Below are 14,131 nucleotides of genomic sequence, written 5' to 3'. Positions count from 1 at the left end.
CTCAACTTTGGGGAGCACTGCATATTAATAGAGTTGTTCTTTTCTTATATCACAACTAAATAATAAGACATTTATTAGAACTGTAGAGTCGGCCTCAGCAATGAGTACTGTTAACAGGGGTTTTGAGGTTTATCAGTTTTTCTATTATTCTCTGTAATTAATTTTCAAACTTATTATCACTTATTCATAGCTTAGCATACTTCACATCTTCTTTCTTTTATAGGCTGTGGCCCAGTCTGTCTATGCAATGTAGATACTGTTTAGTGTGTTTTCTGGAATTTAATACATACACATAGAAATAATTGCTTGTTTTCTCTCCTTGACAATAAACAGGCATGCATATAGATAATCACCAGGACTAATTGTTCTGTATTGCTTTCAGGATAAGCTGCTGCAGGCAAAGAAAGAAATTGAAATGCACTCTATTAATGATAAACAGGTAAATCTCTGTCTTCAGAATGCATTTTCTGTATAACTCAGCACAGTTGTATAAAGGAAAAACAGGGTTACTTCAATTGTGAATAGCTAATTGAAAGCATATATGATTTTCCCAATTAAAAATATATTGTACTGTTTTTTAAAAGGTGGAATTGTTTGAATTGTCTAGTAACTCAGAATATCACACACACACACAAAATGGATAGACTCCCTCACACATTCATATCTACAAATGGTCAAATAACAGAATGTTTTACTGGCAAATAATTTCATTTTAATTATTTATTTAAATGAACTTTAGACAAATGCTTAAGAAGAAAGGAATATTTAAAATTTATTTGGTTATGGAATTTTTGATGAATACAATGATGTTTATATTTCAGTATAAAACGTAATAACAAAATTAATAATCACACGGCCATCACCCAGCCTAAGAAGTAGAAATGATCAGGGTCTCTGAAGCCACCTCTATGCCCCACAGCAGCCTTGTCCCTCTTTTCTCATTCCTGGAGGGACAAACGCCAACGCAATTTTTTGCGTTGATGCTTTCTTTGTTTTTTTTTTTCTTTTTTTTTTTTTTTGAGACAGTGTCTCACTGTCATCCAGGCTGGAGTGCAGGTGTGCGATCTCAGCTCACTGCAGCCTCCACCTCCTGGACTCAAGCAATCCTCCCACCTCAGCCTCCCTAGTAGCTGGGATTATAGGCACGTGCCATCATGCATGGCTAATTTTTGTATTTTTGGTAGAGATGGGGTTTTCACCATGTTGCCCAGGCTGGTCTTTAACTCCTGGGCTCAAGCGATCTGCCTACCTCTGCCTCCCAAAGTGCTGGGATTATAGGATTGAGCCACTGTGCCCTGCCTCTTTTTCTTTTTAATTTTACCATATATGCACATGACTCTACATAATAATATATTCTTTAGTTCTTTTTTTTTGTTTTTTTTTTTTCCTGAGATGGAGTCTCTCTCTGTCACCCAGGCTGGAGTGCAGTGGTGCCATCTTGGCTCACTGCAACCTCCACCTCTTGGGTTCAAGAGATTCTCCTGCCTCAGCCTCCCGAGTAGCTGGGATTACAGGTGCATGTCACCATGCCTGGCTAATTTTTTTTTTGTATTTTTACTAGAGATGGGGTTTTACCATGTTTGTCAGGCTAGTATTGAACTCCCAACCTCAGGTGATCTGCCTTCCTTGACCTCCCAAAGTGCTGAGATTATAGGTGTGAGCCACCGTGCCTGGCCAATATATTTAGTTCTACTTCTTTTATTATATCATTCTTATTTTTTAGCAGCTTTATGAAATACAATTTACATACCATACAGTTGACCCATTTAAAGTATATGATTCAATGATTTTTAATATATTCCTAGAGTTGCGCAACTATCACCAGAATCAATTTTGGAACGTTTTCCTCACCCCATGAAGAATCTCCGTCTGTATTAGCAGTCACTTGCCATTTCCTCCCAGCTTCCTCTCAGCTAGGCAGTCACTCATCTACTTTCTTTCTCTATAAATTTGTATAACTTCATTCTTTATGCTTCTTATGCAACTTGATTTCTTCACTCAATATTATTTATTTATTTTGAAATGGAGTCTTGCTCTTGTTGCCCAGGCTGGAGTGCAGTGGCATGATCGCAGCTCACTGCAACCTCTGCCTCCCGGGTTCAAGCCTTAGCTTCCTGAGTAGCTGGGATTACAGGTGTGCACCACTACGCCTGGCTAATTTTTGTATTTTTAGTAGAGACAGGGTTTTACCATGTTGGTCAGGCTGGTCTCGAACTCCCAACCTTGTGATCCGCCCGCCTTAGCCTCCGAAAGTGCTGGGCTTACAGGCGTGAGCCACCATGCCCGGACCACTCAATACTATTTTTAAGGCCAGGCGCAGTGGCTCATGCTTGTAATCTCAACATTTTGGGAGGCTGAGACGGGCAGATCACTTGAGATCAGGTCTTTGAGATCAGCCTGGACAATGTGGTGAAACTGTGTCTCTACTAAAAATATAAAAAATTAGCTGCGCCTGTAATCCCAGCTACTCAGGAGGGAGGCTGAGGCAGGAGAATCGCTTAAATCTGGGAGGCAAAGCTTGAGGTGAGCAAAGATCGCAGCACTGTACCCCTTGGGTGACAGAAGGAGACTCCATCTCAAAAAAAAAAAAATTTTTTATATATATATATAAATAAAATTTGAAAAATTCATTTATGTTGCTGTATAAAGTTGGAGTTCATTTTTTTTTTACTACTATATAGTATTCCATTGTATGTATAGACCACATTTTGTTCATCAGTTCAGCAACTGGTGGATATTTAGGTGGTTCCCAGTATTTTTGTTAGTTTGTTTTGTTTTTTACTATTAGAAAAGCTTTCACTATTCTCTTTGTGCACACGTGCAAGAATGGTACATACCCAGAAAAGGAATTGCAGAGCTGTAGTGTATGCAGTTGTTCAACCTCACCAAAGTGGTTAAGCTCCCACAAGTAGGACTGTGGTTCCTGTTGTGCCACATCCCTGCCAATACTAGGTATTGACAGACTTTTTACTTTTTGCCTTTCTGATGAGTTTTAAATAGTATTTCACTGTGGTGTTCATTGACTTTTTCCCCTCCAGAGTGTTAGAGATCTTTCCACGTGCGTTAAGTAAATTTGCCTTAAATTGCTCCTGCCTAGGATTGAAGTACACCAGAGCTTGTTCCATCAGTTCCTTCCTATTGAGCTGTTTCCATTCTTTTTATTTTATTTTGTATTTTTATCTTTGCAATTGCAGTCTGTGCTGCAGGTAAAAATCCTTGTGTACATCTTCTGCACACGTGAGTTTTTCCTCTAGGACTGTGGTCTTTACCCCCCTTCTCTGAAGCCCACAAGTGTTGGAAAAACAGCAGCTCTGTAAATTGCCCCATTTTTTCCCGTATTCCTGTAATATCTGATAGAGGAAGGAGTATGGTGTGAAGCCAGGAGTTAGTGTTCAGGGCCTAGGCCTGTCTCGCCTGCTGCCAACACTGTCTCTGCTCTGGGCTTCCTCATCATGCCACCTTCTACCTCTTCATCTGCCAAAGGGCTTTAGGTCAGGTGGGAAACTTATCTTTCACATCAAGGAAGGGAGATGGAGATAAGGCTGGGGCAGGCGAGAATGAGCTTGATCCTTCTTACGCCCTGCCAGGCTTCTAGGGACCTTTGTGTGTGTGTGTGTGTGTGTGACTTGTTAACATTTTTTTGTTTTGAAATTTCACTTGTCTGTGGCATAGATTTTATTTATAGTAACTGGTCTAATACTGTATGAAAAGGCATGTTTTAAAATTAATCATATGATTACTACTGCCCTTTTTTTTTTTTTCTTTGAGACAGAGTCTCACTCTGTCACCCAAGCTGGTGTGCAGTGGCATGATCTCGGCTGACTGCAGCCTCTATCTTCCGGGTTCAAGCAATTCTCCTGCCTCAGTCTCCCCAGTAGCTGGGATTACAGGTGCCCGCCACCACGCCAGGCTAATTTTTTGTATTCTTAGTAGAGGCGGGGTTTCACCATGTTGGCCAGGCTGGTCTCGAACTCCTGACCTCAAATGATCTACCTGCCTCAGCCTCCCAAGGTGCTGGGATTACAGGTGTAAGCCACCATGCCTAGCCAATTACTACTACCTTTAAAACAATGTTTTCTATCTGAGGATGTTGGGATAAAATCCACTCTAGGTATACATTACAACCAAGGGCAACCCCTCTAGACTAGAATGTGCAGGTTATATTTGCAGGGAGGGCTGTTTCCTTTTCTTAGGAATTTTGATCATTTGGACAGGATTCCTCTTTGAAGGAATCAGCACTGAGGCCCTGATATGGAATATTTCCATCACTCCCCAGGGTCGGCCTGTGCCCTTTCACAGTTCCTTCCGTCCCTCATGCCTGGCTGTGGGCAACCCCTGATCTGCCTTCTGTCACTATAGATTAGTGGCGTTTCAAGAGGAGCATTTATATATTTTTAAAAAGATTCTTCAGAGTTTTAACTCCAAAAATTGCCAAGAAAATTAGATTCTACGAATTGCATCATCAGCAAACACTGAAATCTGTTCATTCAATATTGGCTTCCTTCTGTATTCAATGAATTATCTTTTCTTTAAAAATATCTTTAAAAAATAGTTTGGTACCTGCAAAACTTTGATCCCTTTTTTTCTTTTTTCACAGGTGGTGCTTTGCATATCGGTTGACGTATCTCAAGACTATAACCAAGTAGAGAATGTCATAAAACAAGTAAGAGGTTGGGCTAATTGGAATTCACCAATGTGCTTGACTTTTGATTTGTTCTTGCCATTTTGCTACGTGGCTTGGAATGGGCACAACTTCTCTATAGGTTTAATAGTTTTGTAAATTTTATTTATCAGCATGGATTTGCTGCTGAGTGGTTTTTCTTCTCTGTTTCTTAATGCCTGCTCTGCTACATTTTTCTAGGCACAGGAGAAACTGGGTCCAGTGGACATGCTTGTAAATTGTGCAGGAATGGCAATGTCAGGAAAATTTGAAGATCTTGAAGTTAGTACCTTTGAAGTAAGTAAAAATGTTTACTCACTGGAGTAGCACATACACTAAAAGCAGAGCAAGCCACGGGTAAAAACTTTAAGAATCAATTAGATGAAAGCATTCAGATGTCCATGGAAGCTTTAGAAGACTCTGGAGGAAGGCTGAACAAGGTGAAGCTGAGCAAGGTTTTCGTTCCAGTGTCATGACCATTGAACTTTAAGAGTTTAGACATTTTATAGCTGAGAAAACCAGCAAAAATGGGAATGGAACTTCTGATCTGACACAGATTACTGTAGCAATTCACTGAGGTCATATTTTCAAGAGAGTACTTTGTAACCTGAGAGATGCTGGATCATGTCAGACATCAGTATTATTAACAAGGAGAAACCAAAAAAGTTGAAGAACAGACTCACGAGGGTTCTCAAATCAATATAAAAAGATACTGCGTCTTATTGATGTTTATATTTTTAATCAGGTTTACCAAGGAACTTCTCTTGGTTATTTATTTCAGCACCAAAGAAATGAACATTAGATTTGAAATTTTTTTTTTTTTCTTTTTTCAAGATGGAGTCTCACTCTGTTGCCCAGGCTGGAGTGCAGTGGCATGATCTCCGCTCACTGCAACCTCCACCTCTCAAGTTCAAGTGATTCTCCTGCCTCAGCCTCCCTAGTAGCTGGGATTACAGGCACATGTCAGCACACCTAGCTAATTTTTTTTTATTTTAGTAGAGATGGTTTTTGCCATGTTGGCCCAGCAGGTGTCAAACTCCTGACCTCAAGTGATTGGCCCACCTCGGCCTCCGAAAGGCTGGGAGTACAGGCGTGAGCCACCACACCTGGCCTGGAATGTTTTAAAAATGGAAAACGTTTTTTAGTTGCTAGTGCATCAACAATCTTTTTCTTTTCTTTCTTTTTTTTGAGACAGAGTCTTGCTCTGTCACTGAGGCTGGAGTACAGTGGTGCAATCTTGGCACACTGCAACCTCTGCCTCTCGGGCTCAAGCAATTCTCATGCCTCAGCCTCCCGAGTAGCTGGGACTACAAGCACCCACCACCATGCTCAGCTAATTTTTGTATTTTTGGTAGAGACAGGGTTTCACCGTGTTGGCCAGGCTGGTCTGGAACTGCTGACCTTGTGATCCATCTGCCTTGGCCTCCCAAAGCGCTGGGATTACAGGAGTGAGCCCCCACACCCAGCTCAAAATCTGAAACTGTTTGAGTGCCAACATAATGCTCAAAGGAAATGCCTCTTACGGCATTTCGGGTTTCAGATTTTCAGATTAGGGATGCTGAACCAATAAGTACAATACAATATTCCAAAATCCAAAAAAACCCGAATCCAAAACACTTCTTGTTCCAAGCATTTTCGATAAGGGACACTCAGCCTGTTGAGTGCACTCACAGTTGGTGCATTTTCTCATGATAGGAAATGATTTTTATTTCAAATGAATTCTATCTCAGTTATATGTTTGCTTTATTATTTTCAGTTTTTAATTTAATTGAAGTTCACTTGCATGTAAAATGCCTGTACACACGCTGGGCGTGGTGGCTCATGCCTGTAATCCCAGCACTTTCAGAGGCCGAGGTGGGTGGATCATTTGAGGTCAGGAGTTTGAGACCAGCCTGGCCAGCATGGTGACACCCCGTCTCTACTAAAAATACAAAAATTAGCTGGACGTGGTGGTGTGCACCTATAGTCCCAGCTGCTTGGGAGGCTGAGGCAGGAGAATCGCTTGAACCTGGGAGACGGAGGTTGCAGTGATCTGAGATCATGCCCCTGCACTCCAGCCTGGGCAACAGAGCGAGACTTTGTCTCAAAAAATAAATAAATAGATACAATGAAATGCCTGTACACAGTACTTTGGCATGTGTGAGAATTAAGCACGTCCTGTGTGACTCCACTGGGCAACGACTGTTGGAACTCGCACCTGGTTTCTTCTGGACTTTTCTCTCTGTATCTTTTCCCTTTGCTGATTTGGCTTTGCATCCTTTCCCTGTAATAAGTCTTAGTCCTGAGCAGGACCATCTACTGAGAACTTACACCTTCTAGTGAATCATCAGCCTGGGCATGGTCTTGGGGAATCCCAATACTCTTCCCTTAATTTTCCTTTTCATGCTTTTCTTTGTGGTTTCTTGGTGCTATCTCCCCTCTTACCTCCCTGTAGATGTTAAGAATTCTTTTGTCCTTCATTGTCTCTGCTTTGTACGTGTGTTTACTTTCTCTCAGAGGCCAGTGGCTCTGTCTTTGGTGTGAGAGAGTTCACTGGGAGTCTGGAGGCCCTTGGCTGTGTTTTCACATTTCAGAATCAGGCCCTAACAAGGTGACTGGGACTTCTTTGCTTGTTTGTGGACCTGTTTGACAATGGATCCTTTGGAAGGGTGATTGTGTGGTCATATCTGTGGGCCGTAGTTTCAATGTCATTATCTGTAAATCTTTTCTCTTGGGTTGGTCAGAAGCCCTGAGGAGTGTCTTCCAGCCTCCTGTGACAATAAAGCTGGGGAGAGTGGTGTTGTCTTTGTGTGCACTGTCTAGGCAGACTTTCTCTTAAACCTCTTTATCCAGACCTACTTTCCCTAGAAACGGAACCTGCAGTCTCCTGCCAGCCTGGAAGAGGGATACAGATCTGCCCTGCGGAGAGGGGAAAGGCATCTAAGATCTAACTCCTTTTTTTTCATTGTCCTACATTCTTTTTTTTAATTGAGGTGAAATTCATATAACATTAAATTAACCATTTTTAAAGTGAGCCGTGCAGAGGCATTTAGCGCATTCACAATGCGGTGCCACCACCACCTCCGCCTACTTCTGAAACAAACGCATCACCCACAGGGCAGCCCTCACCTGGTAAGCAGTTGCTCCCCATCCCTGCTCATCCCCACACCCGATCTCTGACAACCACCAAACTGTATTCTGTCTCTGGTAATTTAGTATGATTGGAATCATGATACGTGCCCTTCTATGTGTGGCCTCTTTCTCTTGGCATCATGTTTTTGAGGCTCATCCCACATGTAGCATATATGGGTTCTTCATTCCTTTTTATAGGGCGATAATATTCTGTTGTATGGATTGACCACATTCTGTTTAGCTAGTCATCGTCAATGGTCATTTGGGCTGTTTCTAGCTGATTGCTTATTAAGTAGACTCTTAGTCCCTACTCCTGTCTCAGCCCCATGCCGGCCCACCTTTCCCTCCATCCCAGAGACTCTTGTGGCTGGAGCCTTTTGGGGTTCTGTGGTAGAATCTGGCTTTTTAGTTTCTCCACTCCCCGCTTAGGTTTTAGTTTTTTGTGGTCTGCTAAGTTAGTTACCCCTCGTCAGTCTGTTCTTCAGCTTCCAAAAGGTTATTGCTGTTATTTTTATTCCTGTTTTCTTTGTTCTTGTGGGTTCTTGCCTTAAAAAAAGAGTCTCTTTGCTGAGATTTTAGCGAGGTTTCTAAAGGGAGCTGAGGTAAACACATGTGTTCAGTGTGCCATCGTTTTCCAAATATTCTTTTAGAACTTTTTTTTTTTTTTTTTTTGGAGACGGAGTCTCGCTCTGTCACCCAGGCGGGAGCGCAGTGGCTCAATCGTGGATCACTGCCACCTCCACTTCTCAGGCTCAAGCAATTCTCCTGCCTCAGCCTCCCGAGTAGCTGGGATTACAGGTGCCCACCACCACGCCTGGCTAATTTTTTTTTTTGTATTTGTAGTAGAGACGGGTTTTCACCAAGTTGGTCAGGCTGGTCTTGAACTCCTGACCTCAGGTAATCCACCTACCTTGGCCCCTGAAAGTGCTGGGATTACAGGCATGAGCCACTGTGCTTAGCTTAGAATATTTTTATTATCAAAACAATATTACGTTATTAAAACACATTTTTGGAAAAAAATGAGAATCCCAGCATCCTAACTCAGTCAGTTATGATCTTCTGTATTTCTTTGGTCTCTGAGCATATGTACTTTTACTTAACCTTTGAAGTAATTACAGTTACAGCATGCATACAGTCTAGCTTCTGCTTTTTAAACTTAAATAGCATAGATATTTTTCCTGTCACTTCCAGTGTTTCTGGTCATCATTTAAAAAAATTATCTAGGCCTGGCGCAGTGGCTCACACCTGTAATCCCAACACTTTGGGAGGCCGAGGTGGGCGGATCACCTGAGGTCAGGAGTTCGAGACCAGCCTGCCCAACATGGCAAAACCCTGTCTCTACTAAAAATGCAAAAAATTAGCCAGGCTTAGTGGTGGGTGCTTATAATCCCAGCTGCTCTGGAGGCTGAGGCAGGAGAATTGCTTGAACCCGGGAGGCAGAGGTAAAATAGTAAAAAAGCAAAAATGTAAAAAATAGTAATAAAGCAAAAAAATAAAAATAAAAATTAAAAGCTTAAGTTAAGGAGAAAATATACTACTAGTACTCTTACCCATCATAATGGGAGAGCCAGTGGTTCTTGAGACCCAGAGCTGTGCTAGCGCTTACCTTGTGTTTTTTCTTTTAATCCTTGCAACAGCCCTATGCGGTCATACCCATATTAACCTTGTTTTCAGCTGAGAAAATGAGTAGAATGTCTGACTTGCTTTTTCATCATCAAATAGGCAATAAGTGGGAGAGCCAAGGCTTGAAACCAAAACTTTTAATCACCCTCCTACTCTGTTTGTGCTTTTCTTATTGCTTAAAACAATAGGGCTACAAATACTTGGAAGTTCTTTCCTAAAAAGGTCTTTCAGAAAGTACTACCCACAAACATGCAGTATACTTTTTATAAGGAGAAAACTAACTTTGACCAGTTTTCAGGAAAAACGTAACTGCTGTCATGGTCAGAATGCAAGACTAGGCCGGGCGCGGTGGCTCAAGCCTGTAATCCCAGCACTTTGGGAGGCCGAGACGGGTGGATCACGAGGTCAGGAGATCGAGACCATCCTGGCTAACACGGTGAAACCCCGTCTCTACTAAAAATACAAAAAAATAAGCCGGGCGAGGTGGCGGGCGCCTGTAGTCCCAGCTGCTCGGGAGGCTGAGGCAGGAGAATTGCGCGAACCCGGGAGGCGGAGCTTGCAGTGAGCGGAGATCTGGCCACTGCACTCCAGCCTGGGCGACAGAGCGAGACTCCGTCTCAAAAACAAAACAAAACAGAATGCAAGACTAGACTGACACAGGCTTCAAATGGTAGGTCCCGAGCCTTCAAATAATGGTAGGTCTCAAATCACATTTCATTTATAGCAAAATGTCATCAGTCGTTCATTCAGTAAGCCTGTTGAGCTTCCCAGTCAGTTGAGCATGCATTGAAGAACTGAAATCCAGAAAGCAGACTGAATTCTCCATGAGCATAGCCTTGAGGCTTTTGACCTCATGCACTCCTCATGTGGCCTCTTTGTTCCCTGCAGAGGTTAATGAGCATCAATTACCTGGGCAGCGTGTACCCCAGCCGGGCCGTGATCACCACCATGAAGGAGCGCCGGGTGGGCAGGATCGTGTTTGTGTCCTCCCAGGCAGGACAGTTGGGATTATTCGGTTTCACAGCCTACTCTGCATCCAAGTTTGCCATAAGGGGATTGGCGGAAGCTTTGCAGATGGAGGTAAAAGTTGTATTCGTTTTTGTATTTATTCCTCTCTGCTCAGCAATATACATTCCACTTTAGTTTTGTAGCTTCTTTACATTTGCTGTTGTATTAAATTAGAGATTTTTAGATTTGACATTAGTGAAAGAGAATTGGCTCAACCCTGAGTTTTACAGTTAACATTTTTCGTTGCATGAAGATTATAGTTACAACAGATGCAAAATGTTAATGGGATTTTTGCTTGTTTAATTTAATACGCAAAATACTAGTAATATCTTCATAGTGTTATTGGTCTAATACTGTGTGAATGTGAGTAAGGTTAACCAGATACTTTATTTTATAGAGATTTTTCTTTAACAAAGATTGTCCTTATGACTGAATAACACATGAAATTAGTACATGTTTGAGGGAAGAGCTTGAATCAGCTGCTAATTTTTAGCTTTTAGACAAGTCATTTAACTTGCGCTCAGTTTCCTCATCTGTAAAATGGGAGGGTTGGAATAAAGCAATAATTTGACTCTCCCAGTATTTATATTTTTATATCTTAAAGAAATGTTGGGAAAATGAATGCTTTTTATTTATATAGTTAATAGAACATTTTGTGGAAGAAGGATGTAGTTAGCATTTGCATCAAAATAGCGTTTGTCATGATGAGCGCAACTTTGCATCTCAGCTGCATGAAGCCGACTTCCACATTATTGTCACACAGGAATGCTTAGAGAGCATCACATACGTATCTACCCAAAAATCACATGCTGAAAAAGGCAGGGTAAAGTTCTTCCCATTGCTTTGTACAGTCGTCCCCTCTTATCCACAAGGGATGTGAGCTAAGACCTCCAGTGGATGCCTAAAATGTTAAGAGCCCAGAAGGGTATTGACTGTGGCCAACCCTCTTATAGTAAGAGTGTGCTTTTGGGAATCCTGGTTGATGATTTAGATCAGGGGTTGACAAAACTTTCACCAAAGAACAGACAGTACATATGTTAGGTTTTAAAGGCTGAATGGTGCCTAATACAGCTACTTAAGTCAGCTGTGATAGCAGGAAAGCAGGTAGTAGACGATGTGTAAATGAACAGTTGTCACTGTGTTCCAATAAAACTTTACTTATGAAAAACAGGCAGAGGGCCAGATCTGGCTCATGGGCCATAGTTTGCTGACCCCTATTTAGAAGACCCCCATAAGAGACCTTGATGGTGCGTGATAGAGCACCACATTGGTTAGGTATGGGACGAGTGTTGCAGTACAGATGAGTTGCTGGGACAGTGACAGCCCCTATGTGCCACGTAGGGACTGATAGACCATGCCATTCTCATACCAAAGGAACCAGCCACAGATTTTGTTGTTATCAATTGGCCTAATACTCTTAATAATAGATAGTTATAATATGCTTAGCCAATAGGACTGATGGCTGTGAAATTTCAAAAAAGAATACTGGTATTTCTTTTGAAGTTTTCAAATTTGAAAAGTCCTTTTGTGAATACCTGTTTTATTTATTTTTATTTTATTTTATTTTTTTAGAGACAGCGTCTCACTCTGTCACCCAGGCTGGAGTGCAGTGGCCCGATCATAGCTCAATGTAACCCTGAGCTCCTTGGCTCAAGTGATCCTCCTGTCTCAGCCTCCCAAGTAGCTAAGACCACAGGTGCACACCACCACGCCTGGCTAATTTTTAAAATTTTTTGTAGAGAAGGGGTCTCACTGTGTTGCCAAAGCTGGTCTCAAACTCAAACGCCTAAGCTCAAACAATCTTCTGGCTTTAGCCTCCCAAAGTGCTGGGATTACAGGTGTGAGCCAGCACACCCAGCCACCATTTTATTTTTATCACAGTTTTGTAAAATATGTGAGGGAGATGTTGTAATGCCACCTAATGAGAGGAAAACCCCATTTTCAGTACATTCAATGTGTTGCTCAAAGTCGCATACTTAGTGACAGAAATCATAACACGATCCAAGCCTTGACTCCAGGTCTGCTGCCCTTTTGCAGCAGATGATGCGTCCAGCTAGTTGGTTCACCTGGCTGGTTGCCTCAGCCCCTTACTTTGGTCTTAGGATCCGTGTAGGTGAAGGGGTGTTTGCGGGATGAAGAATCTGCCCATTAGGACTTTTTGCAGAGCTGTGTCAGCATTCACTGATTTAGAGCAAAGTGTACAATCGGGTGGCCTGGTTTCACTTCAAGTAGAACAGAGATGCTAAAAAAGAGGAAAAAGAAAGTGGATTGCTGGTATAGACGGAGCCCCCCAATCTCTGTGACAAGTGTGATTTGCATACTGCAAGTAGCCGGTCTGCACACTCAAGTCTGCATGACTTCTGTCCTTATTTGGACTCTATTAAAAATGCCCTCACTTAAAAAAAGAAAATAAAATGAACTTATCCCATAAAAAAATAGGTTCTGGGGAAAAGAAATGCAGTCATCAAAATCTAGTTTGTTCATAGTAGAACTTGCATCAAACCAATTACTGTGACCCTACAGTAATTATAGTCGCATTTTTTTGAAACCTGGATAATTTGGTCAAGGTAGGTGTGTTTTTTGTCAATGAAATCTTATGTAATTGCTCAAACTCTAAATACTTTTTTTTTTTTTTAATTATTTATTTTCTGGAGATAGTCTTGCTTTGTTGCCCAGAATGGAATGCAGTGGTTTGATCTTGGCTCACTGTAGCCTCCACCTCCTGGGCCCAAGCAGTCCTCCCACCTCAGCCTCCCAAGTAGCTGGGACTACAAGTGTGTCCTACCATGCCTTGCTGGTTTTTTTTTTGTTGTTGTTCGTTTATTTTTTACTTATTTTATTTAATTTTTTTGTAGACATGGGTTCTCGCTATGTGGCCCGGGCTGGTCTTGAACTCTTGGACTCAGGTGATCCACCTACCTTGGCCTCCCAAAGTTCTTCGATTATAGGCGGTGTGAGCCACTGCGTCTGGCCTCTAAATATTTGTAACAATTCTTTGGGTTTAATTAACTTTGAAGTCTCTCTGTCCACCTCCCTTTGCCCCCAAACTAAGGTAGGACCCTGGCATTGTGATGGGTACCATGAGTAATTTTGAAAGAATGCATCGTTGGCACTTTTTGGTCTTTTTTTACTCAGTCTTTTAGGAAGAAATGTAAAGATTTTAAAAGTTCATCTTTTGGAAAACAGACTTCTGAGGTGTGTTATAGCTAAAGATGCGGTAGCAGAGACCAAGCCAAAAACAAAAAAAAAATTGATGCTCCCTTTTCTGCTTTTCTTACCCTGATCATGCCCCTCTCCTCCCATCTCTTCCCTCTGTGGTCTGAAAGTAAGTTAAAGCTTAAATTCCGGAGTTTCGTGTACACAGCCGTAATCTTTCCAGCCCCCACCGTCTTTGTTTTGATGGAATGGGGAACAGCACATCCTGTGTGGATTATTTTAATAACAAATCTGTGTGTGTTTGTTTTTTTTTGAGACAGAGTCTCACTCTGTCACCCAGGCTGGAGTGCGGTGGCGTGATCTTGGTTCACTGCAACCTCTGCCTCCCTGGTTCAAGCGATTCTCCTGGCTCAGCCTCCTAAGTAGGTGGGATTCCAGGTGCCCACCACCACGCCTGGCTAATTTTTGTATTTTTGGTAGAGATGGGGTTTCACCATATTGGCCAGGCTGATCTTACACTCAGGTGATCTGCCCGCCTTGGCCTCCCAAAGTGCTGGGATTACAGGTGTGAGC

The 14,131-nt window shown here is 42.1% G+C and overlaps 1 protein-coding gene across 2 annotated transcripts in view; it reads left to right on the top strand.

The window, feature by feature from the left end:
* The window catches only part of KDSR (3-ketodihydrosphingosine reductase), a 37,117-nt gene that overhangs the window by 6,960 nt on the left and 16,026 nt on the right, over positions 1-14,131 (top strand). The window contains exons 3-6 of one of the 2 annotated variants that reach the window (XM_025365086.1): positions 383-439; positions 4,598-4,663; positions 4,862-4,957; positions 10,283-10,474. In XM_025365086.1, coding sequence (XP_025220871.1) covers positions 383-439; positions 4,598-4,663; positions 4,862-4,957; positions 10,283-10,474 — 411 coding nt within the window. The remainder of the gene's footprint in view (positions 1-382; positions 440-4,597; positions 4,664-4,861; positions 4,958-10,282; positions 10,475-14,131) is intronic. The other variant, XM_025365087.1, reaches the window with a different exon arrangement.

Source organism: Theropithecus gelada, chromosome 18 (assembly GCF_003255815.1).
Source record: "Theropithecus gelada isolate Dixy chromosome 18, Tgel_1.0, whole genome shotgun sequence".
In the NCBI taxonomy this organism is placed as follows: Eukaryota; Metazoa; Chordata; class Mammalia; order Primates; family Cercopithecidae; genus Theropithecus; species Theropithecus gelada.
Note: the sequence above shows the minus strand (reverse complement) of the source record. Positions and strands in the feature narration are given on the sequence as shown.